Source organism: Diachasmimorpha longicaudata, chromosome 12, assembly GCF_034640455.1.
Source record: "Diachasmimorpha longicaudata isolate KC_UGA_2023 chromosome 12, iyDiaLong2, whole genome shotgun sequence".
NCBI classification, from domain to species: Eukaryota; Metazoa; Arthropoda; class Insecta; order Hymenoptera; family Braconidae; genus Diachasmimorpha; species Diachasmimorpha longicaudata.
Window position 1 is genome coordinate 1523910 of NC_087236.1, and position 22125 is coordinate 1546034.

The window sequence follows — 22125 nt, forward strand, 5'->3', positions numbered from 1 at the left end:
ACTCACTCATTTGACACATATTAGAATTTCACCACTCCACGTTGATAGGTAATCCAGGTAATGTTACGCTCCGAAATGCCAGGTTCTCTGCTCCAAAATGACAACCGACTGATCGATCCTTAGCGGCCATATTGGATTTAGTGAGTTTAAATCGCCATTCGAAGCGTGGATAGAATGTTAATTGTTTACATCCTACTAATATTGAATTAATCAATATTTATAAACGATCCATCAACATCAAATGATTTCCTATCGACTAATGACGAAAAAATGTTTGGACTATCAAGCGGGGGGGGGGGGGGGGGGATAACTTCCATCACCTCCCTGAGCGTCGGGAGAAAATTAATAGTTTACCCATTAATATTATTTATTAAGTTGATTTCTATGGACCAGCAATAGCCAGCAAACGATTTCTCGACCATTCGTGGTGAGAAAATTTCAAAAGTGTATAGTGGGGGGGCCAACCGAATATTTTTTTGGTACCAATTTTTATAATTAAATAAAAAAAAAAGTAATCACCAGCAAACATTTTTTATCAACCATCAATCATCAGCATACGACCATAAATCGGAGAAAAATTGGAAAAGTAGGAAAATTCATCCATGGGGGGCTAACGGGACGGAGCTCCGTTTCCCCCTTGAGCAGCGGAAGATATGTGGACGACATCTGTGGTGGAGCTGACGAGGAGGACGATCTCCATTTCGTAGCTCAGCAAGTGGCAGAGCTCTGCTGGGCTGGAGGGTTCCCTCTAGCGAAGTGGCACTCGAACAGTCCGTCTCTACTTCGTGCTCTGACGCCGGGAGGGTTCTCTCAGAGTCCGAAGCCGCTAGAGACCTCTACCACCAAAATTCTCGGCTTCAAATGGGATCCAAGTGACGATCGGTTGAGGTTCTCCAGCCAGCTCTCAGTCGGCGTGAAGCCATCGAAGAGGATTGTGCTGTCGGAGATTGCGCAGCTCTTCGACCCTCTAGGGCTGGTCTCACCGGTGGTGATACGTACCAAGGCTCTTCTGCAGCAACTGTGGCTGGAGAAATTGGACTGGGACGAGGAGTTGCCGGTGCATCTGGTCCAGAAGTGGGTTCGGTTCCGAGAAGAACTGGCCCAGGTGGATCAACTCTCGATCCCGCGGTGGATGGGATGTAAGAAGGATTCTCGGGTGGAGATCCATGGCTTCTCTGATGCGTCTCTACTAGCGATGTCGGCGGTGGTCTATTTGAAGGTAACGAGTGCGGATGGTTTCAGTATCTCCTTAGCTGTCGCTAAGACTAAGGTGGCGCCTCTCAAGAAACTCACCATCCCGCGTCTGGAGCTCAACGCCGCGGTCATCCTAGCTAAGCTCACAAGGTATGTGATTGAGCAGCTCAACCTTGATGGTGTTCCGGTCCACTTATGGACGGACTCCGCGGTTGCTCTGGCGTGGATTTGCGCTCATCCTTCCAGGTGGAAGGAATATGTCCACAACAGAGTAACCGTCGTTCAGGAGCTGGTGCAAGAAGCCAATTGGAGGTACGTCAGTGGGAAGGAGAATCCGGCTGATTGTGCATCTCGAGGCATCTCGGTGGCTCAGCTTAATGGCCATCATCTGTGGTGGACGGGCCCAAAATGGCTAAGGAAGGAGGCGTCTCAGTGGCCAAGTGGGAGAGCAACGTTGGACTCGTCTACAGATTTAGAGGAGAACCCGGGGGTGACTCTAGCCGCTTCCCTCGGAAGATCAAGTCTCTGGGATCTCTGTTCGCGGTATTCCTCTCTCTACAAGTTGCTGAGGATCACAGCAATTTGCCAAACGGTTGTGGGGAATATGCTGCGGAAGCTGGAAAGGAAAAGGGGCATCATCGTTCCAGCAGTGTTCAGCCCTGGAAGCATGGAGGCAGCTCGGCTTTATTGGGTCAAGGCGACTCAAGCCTATCATCTCCAAGCCGAGTGTGACATCATCTCTCACGGATTGCAGTTGAAGAAGTCTCATCCGTTGACCAAGCTCACGGCCTTCGTTGACCAACAGGGAGTTCTCAGAGTCGGCGGGCGGTTGAAGTTCTCTACTCTAGGGCCAGAGAGTAGGCATCAGGCCATCATTCCTCAAGGCTCAGTGCTGGCAGAGCTCATCATCAGGGACTCTCATCAGCGGATGCTGCACGGTGGGACTCAACTCACCTTGGCACATCTCCGGAGGTCTTACTGGATTATTGGAGGTCGTCTACCAGTAAGATCCTTCATCCTCAAGTGCGTGGAGTGCGCACGTCATCGGGGGATCCGCGCTCAGCAGCTGATGGGTCAGCTTCCAGTGGCACGTTTGGTGGCGGATCGTGCCTTCTCTAACACTGGTGTGGACTATGCCGGACCAGTGTCTATCAAGACTTGGAGGGGACGTGGTCACAAGACCCAGAAGGGTTGGTTGGTGATTTTCGTGTGCATGGCCACGTCCGCTCTCCATCTGGAAGCTGTCACGGACTACACCGCGGATGGTTTCATCGCCGCCTATCGGAGGTTCGTGAGTCGTCGGGGATACGGCAGACACTTGTACAGTGACTGTGGGACCAATTTCATCGGGGCGGATAAAGAGCTGAAGAAGTTGTTCTCCGCTGGAGCTAAGGAGTTCCAGCATCTCTCTGCAGTATGTCTCAAGGATGGAACGTGTTGGTCGTTCAATCCCCCTTGAGCCCCTCATTTCGGGGGAAAATGGGAAGCAGCGGTCAAGTCGGTAAAGTACCACCTCGCTCGGACGGTTCGGGATACGACTCTCACGTTCGAGGAACTCTCGACGCTGCTGTCCCAAATTGAAGCGGTCCTCAACTCCAGGCCTCTACAACCGCTCTCGGAAGATCCTGACGATGTGTCCTGCCTCACCCCGGGTCACTTCCTCATTGGAGAAGCTCCAATAGCTCTTCCGGAGCCCTCACTGGAACACCTCAACGTTGCACGACTCTCTAGATGGGAACTGATCCAGCAGAGGCTGCAGTTCTTCTGGAAGCAATGGTCTACAGGGTATCTGCAGCAGCTCCAGTCCATCTCCAAGTGGCATCACCCGTCCAACGAGATCAAAGTCGGCAGCCTGGTTCTTCTCTACGACCAGCGGTTCCCGCCAGCGAAGTGGCCTCTTGCTCGGGTCACAGCTCTACATCCTGGAAGGGACGGTCTCTCCAGAGTTGTGACCATCAGAACCGCCTCGACGACGGTGACCAGGCCGATCTCCAAGCTGGTTCTGTTACCGATCCCTACCAGCTGAGAGCTGGTCCCTACCGGCTTCATTAATGTTTGCTTAAGTGTTCCAGGTCTCTGCAAACGATCTCTACTCCTTCTGTGTCAGCAACGGTGTTCCTGACGGGGGGGAGAATGTTGAGGCGACGGCCTCATGTGGCTAAGGGTGGCAGCACCTCCTGGGCGAGGTCTGCCTGACCGGCCGCGCTGGCATCCAGGTGCCTAATTGCGCAGCTGAGGCGCTGCCCTAATCACCGTTGCCGGTGATTTATCTGGAACGTTCGATTTTTGATCTCGAACGTTCCATACATCTATTGGAATTCTCTCGGCCCTTCCGGGGGGTCACTTTTGCAACGTACTCTCTTGGTGATTAGTAGTGGTGTTATATCTCTCTCACCAAATTTGTCTCCACCGCGCTCGATATTTAGTTGTTCGTTCGCGGCTTATGTGCAACGCACAATTGTACAGTTTTTGTGTAAATATTCGACATTGACGTGAAATAAATAAGTTTCTCAGTGACAACAACAGTGTCTCTCATGTCACGTTTATTCTCCCCCATTAACCCGCATCACACTCTCCACCGGGTTTTTTACGCTCTCGCCGGAACACAGATTATTCGTTTTTTCTCACTGTTATCAGTGGGGTTTTGAATGAGAGGTTACTGTGGCCAGTGCTCTGGTGTCTGTTTTAACCAGTGAGGACCGTTCAACCAGAGTTTGTCTTTCATGAATTCGGATGGCAATTGACCTCTAGATAATGCATCAGCAGGATTGTCACCTGATGGCACATCTTTCCATTCACAGTTCTCATTCGAATTCATTGTTTTCTGTTGTATGTCTGCCACTCGATTTTGGACAAAGGTTTTCAAGGTGTGAGGCGGAGTATGGATCCAGTGAATGGTGATTGTGGAGTCCGTCCAGAGTATCGTTTTGGATATAGGAAGGTTGATTGATTTTTTGACTGACTCATATAGCATGGTGAGCGTATGTGCTCCACACAGTTCGAGGCGTGGTATTCGAACTGGGGTTTTGATTGGTGCTACTTGAGATTTAGAACACAACAGATTGATTTGACTCAAGCCTTGATTATTGATAGATTTTAAGTAAATGCAGGCTCCATAACCCACATTACTGCCTTCACAAAACCCGTCTATTTGTATTTCTTGAGGATCTTTTATTATGACTTTTCTATGGAATTCAAGCTCATTGACTAGGGGTAATTCAGAACACAAATCTATCCAAAGTGTTTGGATAGCTAGTGGTACCGATTCATCCCAGTCAACCTTTGCAGCCCAGAGTTGTTGGATAATATTTTTTGCTTTCAAAATCACGCGCCCGAGTAGTCCCAATGTATCCAAAATTGAAGCTACTATTGATAAAATTGTACGTTTTGTGATTGCGTTGTTTAAATTGATTGGTTTAGTTTTGTATTTGATTGCATCAAGTTTAGAGTCCCATGAAATGCCTAAAGTTTTTATTGTTGTGTCGTTGTAGAGTTGTAAATGTTGATTAATATGTTCAGGTGATAAACCTTGGAGTATTTTGTCTTCATTTGAAGCCCACTGTCGAATGTTCAAACCTCCCGTTGATAATAATTGTGTGATTTCTGCCTGAACGTGTCGAGCATCCTCAACTGAATCGAAACCAGTTAATAGATCATCGACATCCAGATCTTTCAGATGAATACCTGATGCGATGGGAAAATTTTTTGACTCGTCCCGAGCCAATTGTTGAAGACATCTGATTGCCAGAAATGGAGCTGCTGATAATCCAAATGTCACAGTGTTGAGTTGGTAAGTTGTGATTTCATCATTTTCGTCTCGCCAGAGAATTCGCTGATATTTACGATCATAGGGATGGACAAGAAATTGACGATACATTTTTTCAGTGTCTCTTGTTAAGACGTATTGGTGACTTCTGAATTGAATGATTAGGGAGAATAAATGGTCTTGTATGGTGGGCCCAACCATGAGGGTTTCATTGAGGGAGATTCCGTTAGAAGTTTTGGAAGATCCATCAAACACAACCCTCACCTTCGTTGTCAGGCGGTTCTCTTTAATAACTGCATGATGTGGTAGATAAAAACTAAGAGATGAGGTGTCTGTCGCCTTGGACATATGTTCAAGTGAGAGATATTCTGCAATCACAGCGTGATATTGTTTTTTGAGATTGGCGTCCTTATTGAGTTTTCTTTCCAGAAAGTTGAACCGTTTCAAAGCCATGTCTTTGGACTCACCCAACGTAGGTGGATGAAATTTTGAAAGGCAAGGACACAATATAACGCCCGTCATTCCTTCTGTTGTGATGTTCCCGGAAGTGACCTTCAGCTGCTTGTTCTTCTGGTGACAGTAAATGTCTCGCAGGCCCTTCTTCGATTTCAAAAAATCTCGTGAGGTCAATGTCAACTTGTGCAGTGAATATTTGATGTTTCTTCTGGGTGATTCTTGTTGATAGGCTACCTCCTATTCCCACCCGAGTCGTGTTTTTTGTAGGATTATATTATATCCATTCTTGCCTGATATGTGATATTGCCCAGTTGTAAATAATTCCAATGTTGGGGCTGAACCTAATAGCATGTCCACGTATCTAGGTTTATAAAAATTTGGATTAGCGAGTTTAATATTCGGTGGTAAGGCAACAATATCACGTGAGATTGGCTGAGTTGATATAAGCCCGGCAATGACAGGAATTGTCAAACATTGAATATTTGTTTCATATTTTTTGTTAATATATTGGATTCTCGCCGTGATGAGATGCTTAGTGCAAGTTGATAAATCATTTAAAGCACCAAATGGTACCGAATATTTAGTTTTGGGTATTCCTAGTATGAGTAGTTCTTCAGTGATGAACTTTGCTGTTGAAGCGGTATCTAATAAGACCCTGCATTTGATTGATTTCTTGTTTAGATCGAAAACATTTATAATGGCGCTGAGGATTATCTGATCACTGGGAGAGTGCGTGATGAGTGTGGAATGTCTCAAAGATGAACAATTCGTTTGTTGATTATAAATTTGAATAGGCTGTGACTATTCTGACATACCTTCTTTTTTTGATGACGTTTTCTCAGCGAGGAGTGCATGATGCAGTGATATATTATGCCGTTCTTCGCAGAGGCGGCAGTTTTTTTGCGAATAGCAGTCATCAAGCTGGTGATTGTTGCGCAGACAGTTGATGCAGGATGTATGTTCATGGACGATTTTCAATCGTTTGCTGGCTGGCATGTTCCTGAATTCTGCGCATAAAAAGAGTGGATGTGCTTCCTTTTTGCAATGAAAGCAGGTTGAATGGGTGTTCGTAATGAAAGCCTGTGCGTGTGTGCGTTTCTCATTTCTCCTTATGTTTTGGTAATTGTAAGGTGATGAAAATTTGTTTGAATCCCGATGGCGGCTGGTTTCTGTCCACGACTTGTTCGTATTACCGATGGCGAGGCGATTTGCTCTGCGTGATAGAAAATTCAGAAAATCGTCGAGTGATGGAAACGTGCCCTTGTTGATTGCCTCGTCCCAGTCATCAGCAGTGGAGCGATGAAGTTTGTTTTCCAGAATTGTGACTACGATTTCTTCTGTCAGTTCGATTCCTATCATCCTCAACATTTCATAGTTCTGGCGTGTGTCATCTATAAGTTGTGAAAGGCCTTTAGCCGTTTCGTGCTCTTGTTTCGGTAAATCCAGTAATAAATTGAGGTATCTGGAAATTATGAGTCGTTTGTCGGAGTATGTCTCATCCAACAATTTCCAAGCTCGAGTGTAATTCCCGGTGGTTACTGACAGCATTTTAATTTTATCAAATGCTGGCCCGGTCAATGCAGAGCGGAGGTACGAGAGCTGGTCAACGTCACTGATGTCATCTTGATTGTGGATCATTGACCTCCCACGGGGGGGTGTAAGGACGGGTAAAACCGCAAACCGCCCTTACACACGGGGTGTGACGACCCCGCGGACCCAGAGTCGAACTTGGTGTAAGGATTGGGATCCCCCTTTTGAGGGGTCTCAATAATTATACCAAAGGGGGTTACGGGTGCAGGGTGAACCACTGTGCCCAAGGGGGGCTTCGGAGGGGGAGGGTCGCGGATTAGGTGGAGGTGGAGGTAGGGTGATCCGGACTCCCAAATATTTGGGAAATTTTGAGAAAGGGGTCGCGCCTTTTGGGAGACATTCAGAGGGGCTGCCTGCGGAATCGTTCGGAAATCCTCCAGAGGGGTTCGAGAAGTGTTGGGGAGAGGTCGCGGTCAGTCGAGAGACGCGAGGGATGGCGAAATTGGCTGGTGGAGGGGTGGTTCCACGCGGGGGTGGGCGAAATCGGCTGGTGGAGGAGCTTGTAGTCGGAACCTCACGCAACGGTGGAGGCCGGCGAAAACGCGACGCCACACGTGGGGCTGGGTCTCAGGGGAAATGGGTGGGTATCTCGCGGGAAAGAGACGGTTCGCGGGGTGGGTGGTCCGGTGAAATGGGTGGGTTCTCCCTTCTGTGAGTGCTCCCTCTCTGCTCTTCTTTCGAGCGGAGTCGAGGGGGAGCACTCCCCCAGCGCCTCCACCGGGCCCCGATCCGAGCTACCCCGCTCGGCGGGAACCGGAAGGCCCCTCCCAGGGACGGCGCCCAGCGTCCCGAGCAACCCAGCTCGGTGCCGCGGGGAACCGCCCCCTTAAGGGGTTACTCTCATGTGATCACTTCGAAAAATCGATTTTTTTTTTTTATATATTTTGACAGTAAAACCTATTGAAAACATGCTGTGAAAAATTCAGACCGAAATTCATAGTAGTTGATAAGTTTCAGCTCATAGTCGCTAACGTGTCGTAAGCGATTGTCTACCAGGCTTTCAACTTTAAACGCGTTTTTCTCGACTCATCATTTTCTGAAACAGTCAAGGTCCTACAAGAAAAAGTATTCAACCGATTGCTTTCAAATTGACATATTTTCTTCTACTCCTTTATAGTTATCGTCTCTACCAGAATTGTTTATTTTCGAAAATATTTTCATATTTTTTTTAAACGATTTTTAACGAAAAAGAACAAGATTTTCGTGATTTTTTTTTTAAGTTCGATATATTTTTTTTTTCAATGAAATTGATTATATTTGGTAGGGACGATAGCCGCAGATCTACTGAATAATAATCCATTCGAGTTTTTTATCTCAGACAACATGAACAGCTGCTATCACCTTGACCGGTGAACTACCTTTTTTTGTTGGGGACTGCTTTGACCTAAAAAAAATATATGTTAAAATGTAAAAGACGAAAAAAAAAATTTTTCGTACATTTCAAAATACAAATAAAAATATATTAAAAAATCAACATGATTGAAATTTGCTGTCGCATAAAAAAAAATTTCCTAAAAAGTGGTAAAATATAGGCGTTCACATGAGAGTAACCCCTTAATGCCTAATCCTTTTACTTTTTAGTTTCTACTTTTCAGCTCTTGTCTTTTGGCACGGCCAGCGACCGTATCGTCTACTTCCAACTATGGCAGGGCATTGTTGCAATAGTATTCCGGAGTCTAAGCTGCCCCCCATTGGATCTCCCGGGGGGGGCACAATAATGCCTCGTAGTGCGGCGAAGTCTGCGCATCGCTTCCTAGCATGCCAGACGAACATCTCCAGCGACTACAACGAGGGACCCAAGGAGGGTGGTACACTCAAGGGTTCGTAGTCGCCCGCCGTGCGCCGGGGTACTGCCCTCATGACGAGGGAAAGGTTTCAGCCTTCGTGCTGTCCACGATGACGTCGCAGAGGAAGAGAAATTGACTGTGCAGCCGAGCCAGCCAACGCCTGGCTCTTCGAGAACATCAACCGGTGAATCCACTCATTTATTGGGTAGGATTCGCGAGTGCCACGTTAGCTTAAGTATGATCGATAGTCATCGCGTCGCAACCGGAGGCTCACCGGTACCCCCTGGCCCACTAGGTCATCCTCCGCGGACCCCCGCGATCGAGGGACGTTAGAATACTGCAATTCAACATGTCCCACTCAATTGCAGTAACCGGGGAGGTCTTCCAGCTCGTTCGCAAAGAACGTCTGGAGATACTGTTGCTCCAAGAGACGTATGCCATTCGTGAGGCGAACACCTGGGCCATCCGCGGCCTAGGACTCGGAATGCGTATTGCCGCGAACTCAACGGAGCGATCGTGGGCGGCCGTAGTTGTGTGCAACTCCATCGTGGCGATTGCTTACGTGTCCCAATTAAGTACTGCACATTGCGTTTGTGCTGAAGCCCGCTTCCCCGGTGGGTCCTTCTTCGTCGTCTCGAGTTATTTCCAGTACTCGGACGACATAGAGGTCCACCTGAGGCAGCTGGAAAAGGTCCTCCGCTGTCTCAGGGGTCGCCGCGTTCTGGTGGCGGCGGATGCCAACGCCCAATACTCCTTTTGGGGACCCAGGACCACCGACCGTGGTGTCCTCCTGGGTGAGCCCATCGAGTCTTACGGTCTCCGCGTCGCGAATGATCCTAGGCAGGGCCCAACCTTCAGGGGTGCCGCAGGTACGTCGTTCATCGACGTCACACTGGCCACCCCTGGCATGTATAACCTCATACGTGCATGAAGGTCGGAGGACGAGTGGTCCACCGGGGATCACACGTCGGTTTTCTTTCGTCTAGCGATCCGGAGTTGCTCACAGCGCGTCAATAACTCGGGAGTCGGCGAGGGCTCTACCATGCGGTTCAACGTTCGTCGGGCCGACTGGGAAAAGTTTGAGGCGACCCTCGATGAGGAGGCCCGTGAGAGACTCGCGGACTATCCGCTGGACCTCCCAGCGGGTGTTGAGAGAGTGGCAGAGGTGCTGGGTGACGTACTCACCAAAGCCTGCCAAGATTCGATGCCGCGCCGTGGACATTACCGTCGTGCGAATCCGTGGTGGACCGAGGAGCTGACCAGCAAACGCAAGCTGGTCAGTCGTCTCCGTAACGGTAACCGAAGGGAGACTAACCCTGACGCGCGAAAAATTAAACAGAACATGTATTGTGTAGTCCTGCGATCGTATACCAGGCTACTTAGGACATGTAAGGACAATAGCTGGCGCGGATAGATAATCACCGAAAGCAACGCCAATCCCTGGGGCTTTTATTATGAATACACGGCTGATAAATTGTGTGTAGGCACGGTACTCAGCACACTGAGAACCGCGAATGGCACGACACTTACGATGCGTCAGACTGCTGAGGTACTGTTGGACACAGACGTACCCGACGATGACCCCAACGAAGACACACCCGAACAGACACACATCCGCGAACGCGCGAGGAACCTAACGGTCCAGACAGACACCGCATGAGACTTGACGGACGACCAACTTAAGGGTCTCGTAAAGACCCTCAAGAATGACAAAGCCCCAGGATCCGATTTAGTAGAAGTTAGGGTCCTGAAAGTCGCGGTCATGAGGATGCCTCACATCTTCACGAGACTATTCAACGCCTGCCTGAAGCACGGCGTTTTCCCCACCGTATGGAAAGTCGGCACACTTCGTGCTCTCCTCAAAGGAGTTCACAAGGATGTGTCCGACCCCAAATCCTACCGTCTCATTTGCCTCTTGTCGGTTGTCGAGAAATTTTTCGAAAAGGTCCTGCACGGGATCCTTACGGCGAAATCGTGATAATTGTCCTTACTGAGGACAAATTATCAGTAGTAATACCCCAAGACCTTCAAAATTATCGGATATTTCCCGAGAGTTTCGTTGCGTAGCAACGAGAGGGATAAGGTTCGCAGGTTAAAAAACCCGAGCGCGAAGCGCGAGGGTTTTTCTGCGAATCTTATCCCGATCGGTGCTACGCAGGGAAACTGGAGGGAAATATCCGATTAATTTTGAAGGTCGAGGGGTATTTGGCTGGATTATTTTTTTCATTCCAATTTCAAACAATTAAATGTGTGGCATTTCACGTCATATAGTATGGTTGTTCACTCGTAGTCGTGGCTTCTCCAGCGTATATTTTTTGTCTGCACAAAATGCAGAGAATTATTTCCAAATTGTGGCTTTTGTCTTCACTGTATTATTAGGAACATTTTTAAAAATTTTTTGATCAATAATCTCCAAGGATTCCCGTCCAAATCTGATCATGTCGAGGTAAAGTCTTTGAACTTGATTTATTGTAATGACAGTTTTGGGGTTTGAAACGCGTACAAATTGTTTATCGGATATTTTCATTGCTTAGCAACAAACAGGGAAATATCTGAAAAATATCCGAAGTAAAACTCTCTTACTTGTACCACGTGACGGGAAATGCCACCATTTGATTGGTTGAAATTGGGATGAAAAAAATAATCAGGATAATTGTCCTTACTGAGGACAAATTATCAGGACGTCAATATGGCTTTCTGCCTGGACGCTCCACGGAAGACGCGATAGTAGAGTTGCGTGAATTAGTCGAACGCGATAACGACAAGAGGTACGTCATTGGACTCCATTTCGATATTTCAGGAGCCTTTGACAATGTGTGGTGGCCCCTAGCCCTTCAGTCTTTGGCGGATCGAGACTGTCCGAAGAATGTCTTTGAAGTGCTACTTCAAACCGGAGCTACTTCGACAATCGGACCGTCAAGATCGCCTGGAGCGACCAAGAGGTTTCCAAGCCGGCCACCCGGGGATGTCCGAAATGATCAGTCCTGAGCCCCGCTTGCTGGACTCTCATGTTCGATGCCCTCCTCAAGAGCACCGAGCAAAACTTCGGCGAAATCGAATTCGCGTACGCGGACGACCTTATCGCGATCGTATCGGCCGACTCGCATAAGGAGATAGAAAGAATAGGTCAAGCCGTTGTAAATCACATCTCGTCGTGGTGCGCATCAGCGAAGCTCCAACTCTCGAAGAGCAAGACAGAGGCAATAGTCCTGTCATGCAATTCTCAGAAGAGAGCACCGCTGGTGCAGTACAGGTGGGATCGGGCGGGAAAACGACGCCGGCATCTAAGACCGGCAGTAGACAGCCGTCCACCCGAAATTAGGCTCGCCGGGAGACGAATTATGTTTAGGGAGAGCGTGAGGTACCTCGGGGTACATTTCAATAGAAATAGGCGGGTCCGGCCCCATACTTTACGTATATTAGAAAAATCTAGAGCTCTTTTCATTCGGCTTTCGGCCCTAATGCACAAGCATTGGGGACTCCGATACCGATCGGTTAAAATCGTGTTTCAGGGCGTTTTTCAGGCTGTCGCGTCGTATGCAGCCCACGGGTGGGTGGACCGGTGCACACCCTACGACTGGAGGAAACTCCGTACCGCACAGAGGAGCGCGCTGCTGACGGTGACTGGCGCGTACAGGACGGCTTCACACGACGGACTCCGCGCAGCGGTGGGAGTTCTTCCTGTGGACCTTTTAATGAGGGAAAGAGCAGCGCGCTACCAAGCCAAGAAACGCATTCCGGTCAGAATAGGCGAAGTAGATATAGACCCCGCGAATCCGCGTGTCGATAACAACGGCCGCCCAATCGAGGCCGTCGAGGATATAAAGGCAGAGATCCGGAATCTCTGGAGGGATAGGTTTGAGCGGGCTTCAACCGGGAGGAACATTTGCGTTCTTCCCCGATACTGCTGCGCGCCTGGACGCTAAGTGGGTCGAGTGCGACCACGGGGTCTCGCAGGTCCTGACAGGGCATGGGCAATTCCGGTCTTATCTTCATGACCAGTGCCTTGCCCAGTCACGCAACTGCGAGTGCGACCAGGCTGAAGACACAGTCCTGCATTTCATTATGGACTCTCCGATATATACACCACAGCAGGAGTGCATCGCGAATATAATCGGGAATCGCATATGGCCCCAGGCAGCACAAGCGCTAGTGTCGTCGAGGGAGTCATTCGCCGTGTTCGCGGATTTTCGCCGGGAGTGCATGTGGTTAAAATGCGTGGAAGCGTACGCGGAAATAAGAAACGGAGGCGACGATAAGTGAATGAATGAATGAGACCAACCAGCTGTCGCTGTCGGAGACGAGAGTCGTGGGGCAGGAACCACCCGGTAAACTTCTCCGGGTAACCCTGGCCCGGTTGGAGCTATGAATGAGTATTCGATTCACCTCTTCTCTTTTCTTCCCCTTCGTCTATTCTATTTCTTTTTATCCCAAATCCCCTTATCCATCTTTCACATTCTGGGTGTCAGGCTGATACCAAGGACCACCGCCCCGAGGTTCCCCGTGGGAGCCATGCCTGCGTCAGTCACTTGTAACCTGGCGCCGCCGAGGTTGCTAGGTGTCCTTCGGCCATCTGAACCGGCCGACAGTATGGATTTTTCCAAACCCCCCCTTTGCAGTGGGTAATGGCCCAAGTGTTTGTTATCATGTAAGTAGTGTAGATTAATAGTCCATGCGAGGTTTCCGAAAACCATAACCTGGCAAGGTTGTTTTCATAATACCGCATTGAGTGGATCATTGACCCAAATTCTCCTCTGAAAGTTAACCATTTCTCGTAAGATCCATCAAAATTAGGCAGAGTAGATTGCGGAAGTTTTAACCGTCTTCTGGATGTAGAGATGCTCGTTTGTAGGTGTATCAGATCTGATGGTGACTACGACAGTTCATTATCAGCTCGTACAGTCGCCTTCAATTTCTGGTATTTCGCTGTGTTATCATAGTAGTCGTTCTCTACCTGATATCTTTTGATCGCGTATTCGTCAAAGTATATATTTTCTGTATCTAGTTCCTTTAATTCTTCTGTCAAATTATCAAAGTTTGCAAATGAATCGTGATACTTCTTCATTTTGTGGTTAATCTTGTCTGGTTCTGGCATTGCATGATCATAAATAGCTAAGAATTTTTTAATTGCTGTATTCTCAGGCTGCAGTGTGTCGATTCGCACAATTATCTTTTTTATTTTTGACACACTTCACTGCACTGCCACTAATTACTTGATTATGCCCTTGGCACCTTTCACTAATTCTTCGATTTAATGTTTTTCTATTTTGTCTTTCACTTTGCACTCGTCACTAATTGTTCAATTTTTTATTTTATTTTAGTTGTTTTTATTTTTAGTTAATACGGCTCGAAGGACGATAATGGGTACCGATCTTATTATTTTAATCGATACTTCCGAGTGAATAATTAAACTCACTCGAATAACTGACGACTTTTATGATTTTGAACGGTTGTTTATTTATATGTGATTATGTATTTTAAGTGATTGGGTTACAATGGTACTGTTGTTTTAAGAGGAAAACTAATTGAATTATGCGATTCGAATGTCTCAGTCAATGCCCGCACAGAAAGAGGATAGATAGTTCCTTCACTACGGTTGGAAGGTAAGTGACTCAAAAACGGAAACGAATTTGTTTCTTCGGGTGAAAATTTCTGAGAATGTTTAGTTTTACAAAAAATGAGCGCATGGGAGGGAGAAAGATCCTAGGGTTAGTGAGTGATTGGTCTGAACAAGACCCGTTGTAGGAGACTGTGCGGCGTGAAAGAAAGGTGCATCTGGAAAGGATCAAGTCGTAAAAATCTGACGAATGAGGAATTTGGGATGCCGCAAGAGACGACACCAGAAACTTGTTGCAATGTTTCTTTTGAAAGTATTTGCCTAGTGTTCCCGGGAATACTCTAGCCACGACGAAACATTAGACCTGAGAACCCTCGGATACACATTAACAGAAATGTTTAGAAATGTTTGGGCCAATCCTCGACAAATGAGACATTCGTCGTTCAAATATAATTTTCGGGACGAAACAGAGATAGTGGAACGGAAGTTGTGTGGTGTATAGGTACTTGGTAGCTTTCGGCGATCTTTCGCGTATGAAACTTGTACTTGGCCGCGAATCTCGATCCTTTGATTCATCATCTACACACTCAGCAGGCCAAGCCGCAGCCTCTTGTTTCATTTTTAAAAAAGTGTTAATGTATTCGGCAAATAATTCACCTGTTTGTGTCACAGGATTATACCGCGCAGTTCTTTTATACCCGCAAATTTTGCCGATTTCCAAAATTTTATAACCCATTTGCACTGCTTGACGGAGTTCTGGGGCGACCCAAGTTTCCGAAAATTCGCAATCGGCGGGATCATCATGAGGGCAATTGTCTTGTACAAGATCATCGCAGCGCGATCGACGGGGAGGGAACAGGAACTTTCCATGGGGTTTCACTGATAAAACAGGGTGAAATAATTCACGAGGGGGTAAAACGCGACATTTCACAAGACCTTCCATTCGCAAAATATTATCATTAGGGTATGTAACCTGACAATCACGCCCTACATGGACAGTAGGATGGCCAATCGGGAAAATCCCCCTCTTGAAAAAGTATGGGTATAACGAACAAACATCAACATACCTAATTTTTTCATTGCCTTTTACGTCACAATGTGTTACGGTATTTCCTGTTCGTCCCCGGAAAACCTTCGCGCGGATCCAGGGCAATAAACATCTGCAGATCAACGTTTTCTACAAAATTCAACAACGCGCGATCTGTCTTTCTTTAAAGAAATAAATCAGATGCCCACATTTCAACGATTTCATAACCCGAATTTTGCAATTCTCTTGCAATCGCCCCTGTTCTCTCATATCGGCTCTCTAGCGTATCCTTGTGCCTTAAATCTTTATCTCTATGGAATTTGAAACACCGTGGGCATCCGTCCCAATAACATCCGTGGAAATGATATGCATATTTCTTATTATTATTCGCGGTATGCTCCCAAAATCCATCTAGACGTTGGCCAGATTTCGTTCTGTCTTCACGAGTTCGTCCGGCATGTATTATTCGATGATTCTCACACCGTTCGCGCTACAGGAGCCATTTAATAGCGATTTTACACTGCGTTTTCCCTAATCCATATCCGTCCTGAAGTATAATGCCTCTGTGCTTGTTTGTTAAAAAATTTGTTTGATAAAGACGCATGCAGGTAGACGCAATCGTTACCCCCTCTGTAAAAAGACAGACATTTCTAGCATTCATAATTAATTTCCGAAATTCAAAATAGGCTCGTCTCAAAATTGCATATATCAAGTCTGCAATAATGAAGAATTTCTTTACGTGAATCAATTCATAATTTTCTTCTACGAGTTCATTATACCACGATACGAATTTTTCACGATCTTGTACACTCATTGTATTAGCACCGGAATATTTTCTACCAAGTATAGGATCTTCGTAGTTTAGATTGTCTTTGGTATCGCAAAAATGGGGAAAATAGCATTTCGCTATATTCCCCAATCCAAAGGCTTTCGGCAAACTTGCGAGAGCCATGTGAAAATAGTTTAAACTATCTATAAATTTATTATCCCCAAAATCCATCAAGATAATATGCGTTCTATTAACTAGTGCTCTAATTTCGTTGTTAATGCGCCGCATGACATCTCTCAAAATGAATCGTGAATCATAGCTTTTCGCGTTATCAGCAGTACAAACTACTTTTTGATAAGTCTTACCTATCGACGTGATGTAATCAACAAATCCGCGCACAGGATCATTACCATCAAAAATATTTTCCTGATGTTTACAAACGCCACATGGATTTCCGTGATTATCGCTAGCGTTCTCGATATCATCTTTATTCATATCTGCACAGTGGTCACACATAGTTTGTGTAACGCAAAGATTTGGAACGTCTACGTTGACATCAGTACTTCCTTGCAACAGATCATCCTGTTTGGTTTCAAAGTCTTAAAAAAAAAAAGCCACACGTTTCGACGTAATTTTTTTCTTACTCCTTACGGTAGGCATATAGCACAGATGAGAAATATCTTCGTCTTTTTGACATACGTTGCAATAATATTTATGGCACACATGATTCTGAGTTTTGTGATGGTCAATTTTCGTCTTACATTGTCTACACAATTCTATGTGGTCACAGCCAGCGGGATTATTTCCACTGAATGACCCTGCTTTCTTATGTTGTTCGAAACACAATTGTCCGTGAAGCTCTCGATTACAATCGTCACACCCTATTTTATCAACAATCGTAGAGTCACACGGAGAATTCTTTATGCACCTATCACAGGTCTGATTACAAACATGTCCTTGCGTAGTATAAGGTTTGTTACAATGCTCCCAATAATATTTCACGCCGAAGAAAGCAGGTAAATTTTGGATTGGCTTATACTGTTCATCTTCTGGATAATACATAATCGGTAAGGTTGTGATGAGGCCACATAACCTCGAATATTGCTCTCCCCTCGCGCCCCCTATATTACTACAATTTTTCTCATTTATTTCGTTCGCCGTTAGAGAACCCCTTCCCGCGTGAGTCCACTCCCTTCCCTCATTCCCCTACTCATCGCGCTCGGACAGCGCGAGAACCACTGCCATAACCACCACTGGAGGATTGGATGACGTTGGTCGTCCCGCTGCCCGCAATCCCCCACTCATGGCTCGGATTCGGACGACGGGCGCACACGCACATTGCGTACCCCCGCTGCCCCTCCGACCCCGAAGATGCCCACAAGCATCGATCGGTGGATCACAGGGATATGAATATTACGTCACCGGAAAGAGACGAATATGGGCCGAGGACTCCCGAAAACATCGAGGAGATCCTCAAGTGCCCCATTAATCAACACTCGTCGTTGAGCTGTCTCGGAAGTCAGTGCTGTTAATAAATCATTCTAATATTCAAATCGATCGGAAGACCAAGTTTAGTGAAGTTACTCAGGATCGTCTGAGAAGGAAGAGAGGCGAATTTGGGCCAAAACCTGAACCTTATTCCCCCCAGGAGAAGGGTGGATACCAGTAACAATTGGAGAGGAGGAAACTCCAGGAAAATCGAGATATTGTCGTCAGTCGAGTGAGTACCCTTTCTTTCCCCCTTTACCCACGGGCACCATTTTCCCCATTAATATTTCGAGGAACCGTTCCAACGGTGAACAGTCTATTCATTATTATCTCTATTTTTCCACGTGTTATTCTTATTATTTGTCGTATAATAATTACCATTATCGATCCCCTAAATTCCTCCCTTTCTCTTAAATCTTCGAGCCACCCCCCTTTTTTGCTTTATATAAGAAGTGGTCCGTCAAGTGACCTGCTTTACCCCTCACCCCTGAGAGCAATAAAAGGCATTTATCTTCAAATTTGTAACCTCTACAAATTTTGTAAAATAATCTTAATCATCATTAATAAATTAATGCACTATCAATAGCCTTTGTCCCCGTTTCATTTACTGACCCGCCCCCTAATTATAAATAAATATTAGAACAAAGGTCACAAGGTATATTGGACGGCATCTTTCTGCTAATCAGTTCAGGTGTATCATCGTAGAGTACAGAGTGATCTTTTCCATTGCTCTTGAGGGAATAAACCTTTATAAGGCATCCTTTTTCAGCTAAGTATCGTTGATATTAAGCGACTTTCTGTAGGCCACAGCCTTCATCACGAGTAATGACTCTCGCAATTTGACTTAGTCTTTTGGCCTACTCACGCTGCATTCTTCCCTTGCATTGCCATAGGGCTTGTCATACCTTGTGTATCTTGGCCTTATCCGTTCTAGTTTTCAATTTTTTGGCATGTACTTTGGCCACAACAAGTGATCGGACGAGACATGAGCCATCTTCATTCGAAATGTGAAGAATACTTTTTCTAGTAAGTCCTCCTTTCATGTCGTTTTCACGAAAACCTTGACCTACCGGAGCTTCAGCCACATGAAGTTTGATCCGAAACCTATCAGCACATGCGAAGCCGCTTGGGCTCTGGGCGAGAGAGCTCGCAAGATTCCATAAATCTTGAAACTCACATCCGTTTATCACACGTGGACTCATCCAGGCATCGTCAGTTTGTATATTTTCAAAATTGAATGCATGGTATTTTCGATTCATACCGCGTCCTCCGGCATCAATAATTTTATTAGAGACATCGCGCACCGCGTCTTCAACTCAGTCGGCAGGGTTACGTCCTTCAGGTAAAGGGTTGATTGCAAACTCCATCACATATGTGTGGAGTTTGAAACGTGGAAGTCTCTGGCGTGATTGTCGTATTGTCCTTGAGTCGACGATAGAGGTTCACTCTCTTTCTCGCGGGCATTTTGTTCACCTGAAATTGAGTTTATTGTTTTTTAATGAAAAAATATGCCTAAAATTTGTTTGTCCTTGTTATAAGCGGTATAAAATTAGACTTACCATTCTGTTGATCTAGCAAATCTAGATTGAACTCTTCAACAGCTTCCAAAGCCTTAGAATCACTCATCACATTTTCGCCACCACCGCATTGAATATCAAAGAGCTTAAAATAGAAATTTCCGAATAAATCTGTATCAAAATTATTTTCAATGGAAAAATCAGCGAATAACTCAAGATCAAAATTATCAAAATCGAAATCATCTTTTGGAGGCGCGGTATTTTCTACGGAAGGACCACTGGGTCCCGCTAAATCATTTGGGTCCGACATTCCGAATGGTTATTAGACGATTGCAGCTGGGTGAGAAACTTCCCGGCTATATTGGAAAAAGTCAGGGGTTTTACTATTGGCGCCGCAGGGAAGCTACTGCACTTGCCCCCACCACGCGAACTGGAAGAAGAATGCGTAGTGGGCCAGAGCGAAATACAATTTCCTTGCAATTTTTCACATATACGTGATCAAAAAGACACTTCAATCAATTTCGTTAGTGATGCAAACCCCAATAACAGTAAGACAAACGTACTACAAACATTTCTTCTACCTACTGCAGTTTTCAATGATATAACAGATTTAGTGGGATTCATGAATAACTTTGCGCCTTTGAGTGGTCATATCCGATTTGAGTATTTGACTCAACAAGGTTTTGTGAAAATTGGAAGACACTGCAACTCCAGAAACTGCGGCAGTACAGTTCATGTATTAGACTTTGCCGATATAGCTGATATGTTGGGATTTGAGAGACGTGTACACAACTTCACAAACACCAAGCGCTATTGTGAAGGATCTTTACCAGCAAGTTTGGCCAGAGGTTTGCCTGCGAATTTGTTCATCTACAACGATCTTTGTGTACCCTACGTAACACGTCATGTGCAGTCATTCCTGTGACGAGTGGTACCATTCAGCACTTCTGCGTATACCTATGGGTCCATACACTGTACTACGTTTTCCACACCTCATTATATTCCGCTGATGAAATATTCATTGTGCATAATTGAAATAGATATAAGATGCAATGAGGGTGGAATGACATTCCATTCCATTCCATTCGAGTATGTTCCTTTGAAGGTAACACTTCATTTCCAGAGAATTGATTGCCTAAGAAAATGTGTCCCCATATTGCATATTACGTAAGCCAAGTTGGTGGAAGAACAGTGGATAGATATACTAATTTTGGTACGGTATACATTGGAAGCCCTTATCAGCGAGGTCATGGAATTGGAGCTTTCCTTGAGGCCCATTTTCGACGCATTCTACCCTTCCTGGGAAGCGCAGCACGAGCTGTCCGCAAAAAAGCTCTCAATGCGGGTATTAGCGCAATTGGGGACGTAGTAACACATGGCAAGCCTTGAAAGGTGGTGCTGGAAAACCGATTAGCCGAGTCTGAACTGAAATTGAAAAGGAGGGCTCAGGTCAAAATTGGGTCCATGATGCGTGGTTCAGGATATAAGAGGGAGCGTAAACGCCTCGCCTCTAATAAGCTCACCGGCCGTGCATCTCCCAAGAGATCAAAAATTCGGAAGAATAAAAACAAGGGAGCCATTGCAAACGAAAATAGAAAGAAAGTAAAAAAAATGACGGGACATGAATCAAAGCGAAAGACTCGTGGTTTTTACAATAGTTTCAACTAATCATCATGTCGTTTCTCCATTCGCACTCGTCTGAGTGTATGAAGTCGGAGCTGGATCTACTTACCATACCACCTACCCAAACAAGTATTGAAAATTCTCAATTTGTTTATTACAATTCTGTATCTACGCTCTCGGACGATGCCCCGATTGAATTTATCTTACCAGGCCACGGAAAAAAATATATTGATTTGGCACATACCATGATTAAAGGTGGTGCCAGAATCCTGAGACCCGATGGCTCTTCTGCTCTGGAGAACTCAGCTGGGCCTGTGAATATTTTTTACATTCAATGTTTAATCAATATATGTATATTTCGACGCTAGTACGCAGTGTGAAAGTCAGTCCTGGAATTTTGATAGTTCACGTTAAAACGCTTGCAAAGACAACTGCGAAATATCCTTTGACACGGATTGAGGTCAAATCTTTTGTTCTTCATAATGAGATTATGGGAGCGACAATAGACACTGTGATTTTGGGCAGCTGCCTAAAAGAATCATACTGGGATTTGTTGAAAATGCGAGTTTCAAGGGAACTGGCATTTTTCGCCGACCGTGTCTCCTGAACATGGTCCCGCACCTGTGCTATCATTATCGACGCCAACAAACACAATCAGGCAGGAAGTCACTGGGTTGCCGTTTACCTGGGTTCCAATAGGCGAAGATTTTTTTTCGATAGCTTCGAAATGTCGCCCTTCGATACAATAACCTCTCAGCGCCTTAAGCGAAATTGCAATGTAAATGAATGGAGCCAGTAAAGACGCCAAGATATATCGTCTGACGTTGGTGAGCAGTACTGCATTACTGTGCTTCACTGGTTGTTCAATGATCAGTCTTTACAGTCCTTCGATAAATTCAGACACGAAACATAACGAGCGCATTAATATGCCAATGTTCCAAAAAATTATTCAAAAACATAACTGTAATCGTCGAAATTTAAGTAAACCTTTTCACAACTTGTCTGGTAAAGGTATTTTGGATTGTAACCAACATTCTTCAAAATATATATTCCGTTCGCATTAATTTGATAAAAATAATAATAATAATGATTATCGATATTTTCTTAATCCATATTATTATGTACCACCTTCCGACAAAAATAATTTCTGAATAAATGATTCACATATGTCAATAATCTATGTATCATATAATTATTTCACTTTCCCACATGTACCCACATTTCTCAGACCAACCACTATCCACCCCTCCTTTTTGCGGCCTTTTTTAACCAAGTGACCCTTACTACCCACTTTCAACCCCCACTCCTCTTTTGCTGCATTTTTGAACCAGGTGAACCTTACCATTCACGC

At 45.6% G+C, this 22125-nt stretch overlaps 3 protein-coding genes across 3 annotated transcripts; 1 reads left to right on the forward strand and 2 right to left on the reverse strand.

The window, feature by feature from the left end:
- The first annotated feature begins 259 nt into the window (after positions 1-259).
- LOC135168157 (uncharacterized) lies at positions 260-3356 on the forward strand. The gene is made up of 5 exons (XM_064132091.1): positions 260-272; positions 376-427; positions 523-2630; positions 2685-3193; positions 3267-3356. The coding sequence occupies exons 1-5, from the start codon at positions 260-262 to the stop codon at positions 3354-3356; spliced, it is 2772 nt and encodes a 923-aa protein (XP_063988161.1).
- A 494-nt stretch (positions 3357-3850) lies between these two features.
- LOC135168158 (uncharacterized) lies at positions 3851-5907 on the reverse strand. The gene is made up of 3 exons (XM_064132092.1): positions 5890-5907; positions 5724-5777; positions 3851-5653 (listed from the first exon to the last, which is right to left on the reverse strand). Exons 1-3 carry the CDS (start codon positions 5905-5907, stop codon positions 3851-3853), a joined length of 1875 nt encoding a protein of 624 aa, XP_063988162.1.
- Positions 5908-6217: 310 nt separating this feature from the next.
- Positions 6218-7054, reverse strand: LOC135168159 (uncharacterized). The gene has a single exon (XM_064132093.1). The coding sequence runs from the start codon at positions 7052-7054 to the stop codon at positions 6218-6220; it is 837 nt and encodes a 278-aa protein (XP_063988163.1).
- Positions 7055-22125: the final 15071 nt, after the last annotated feature.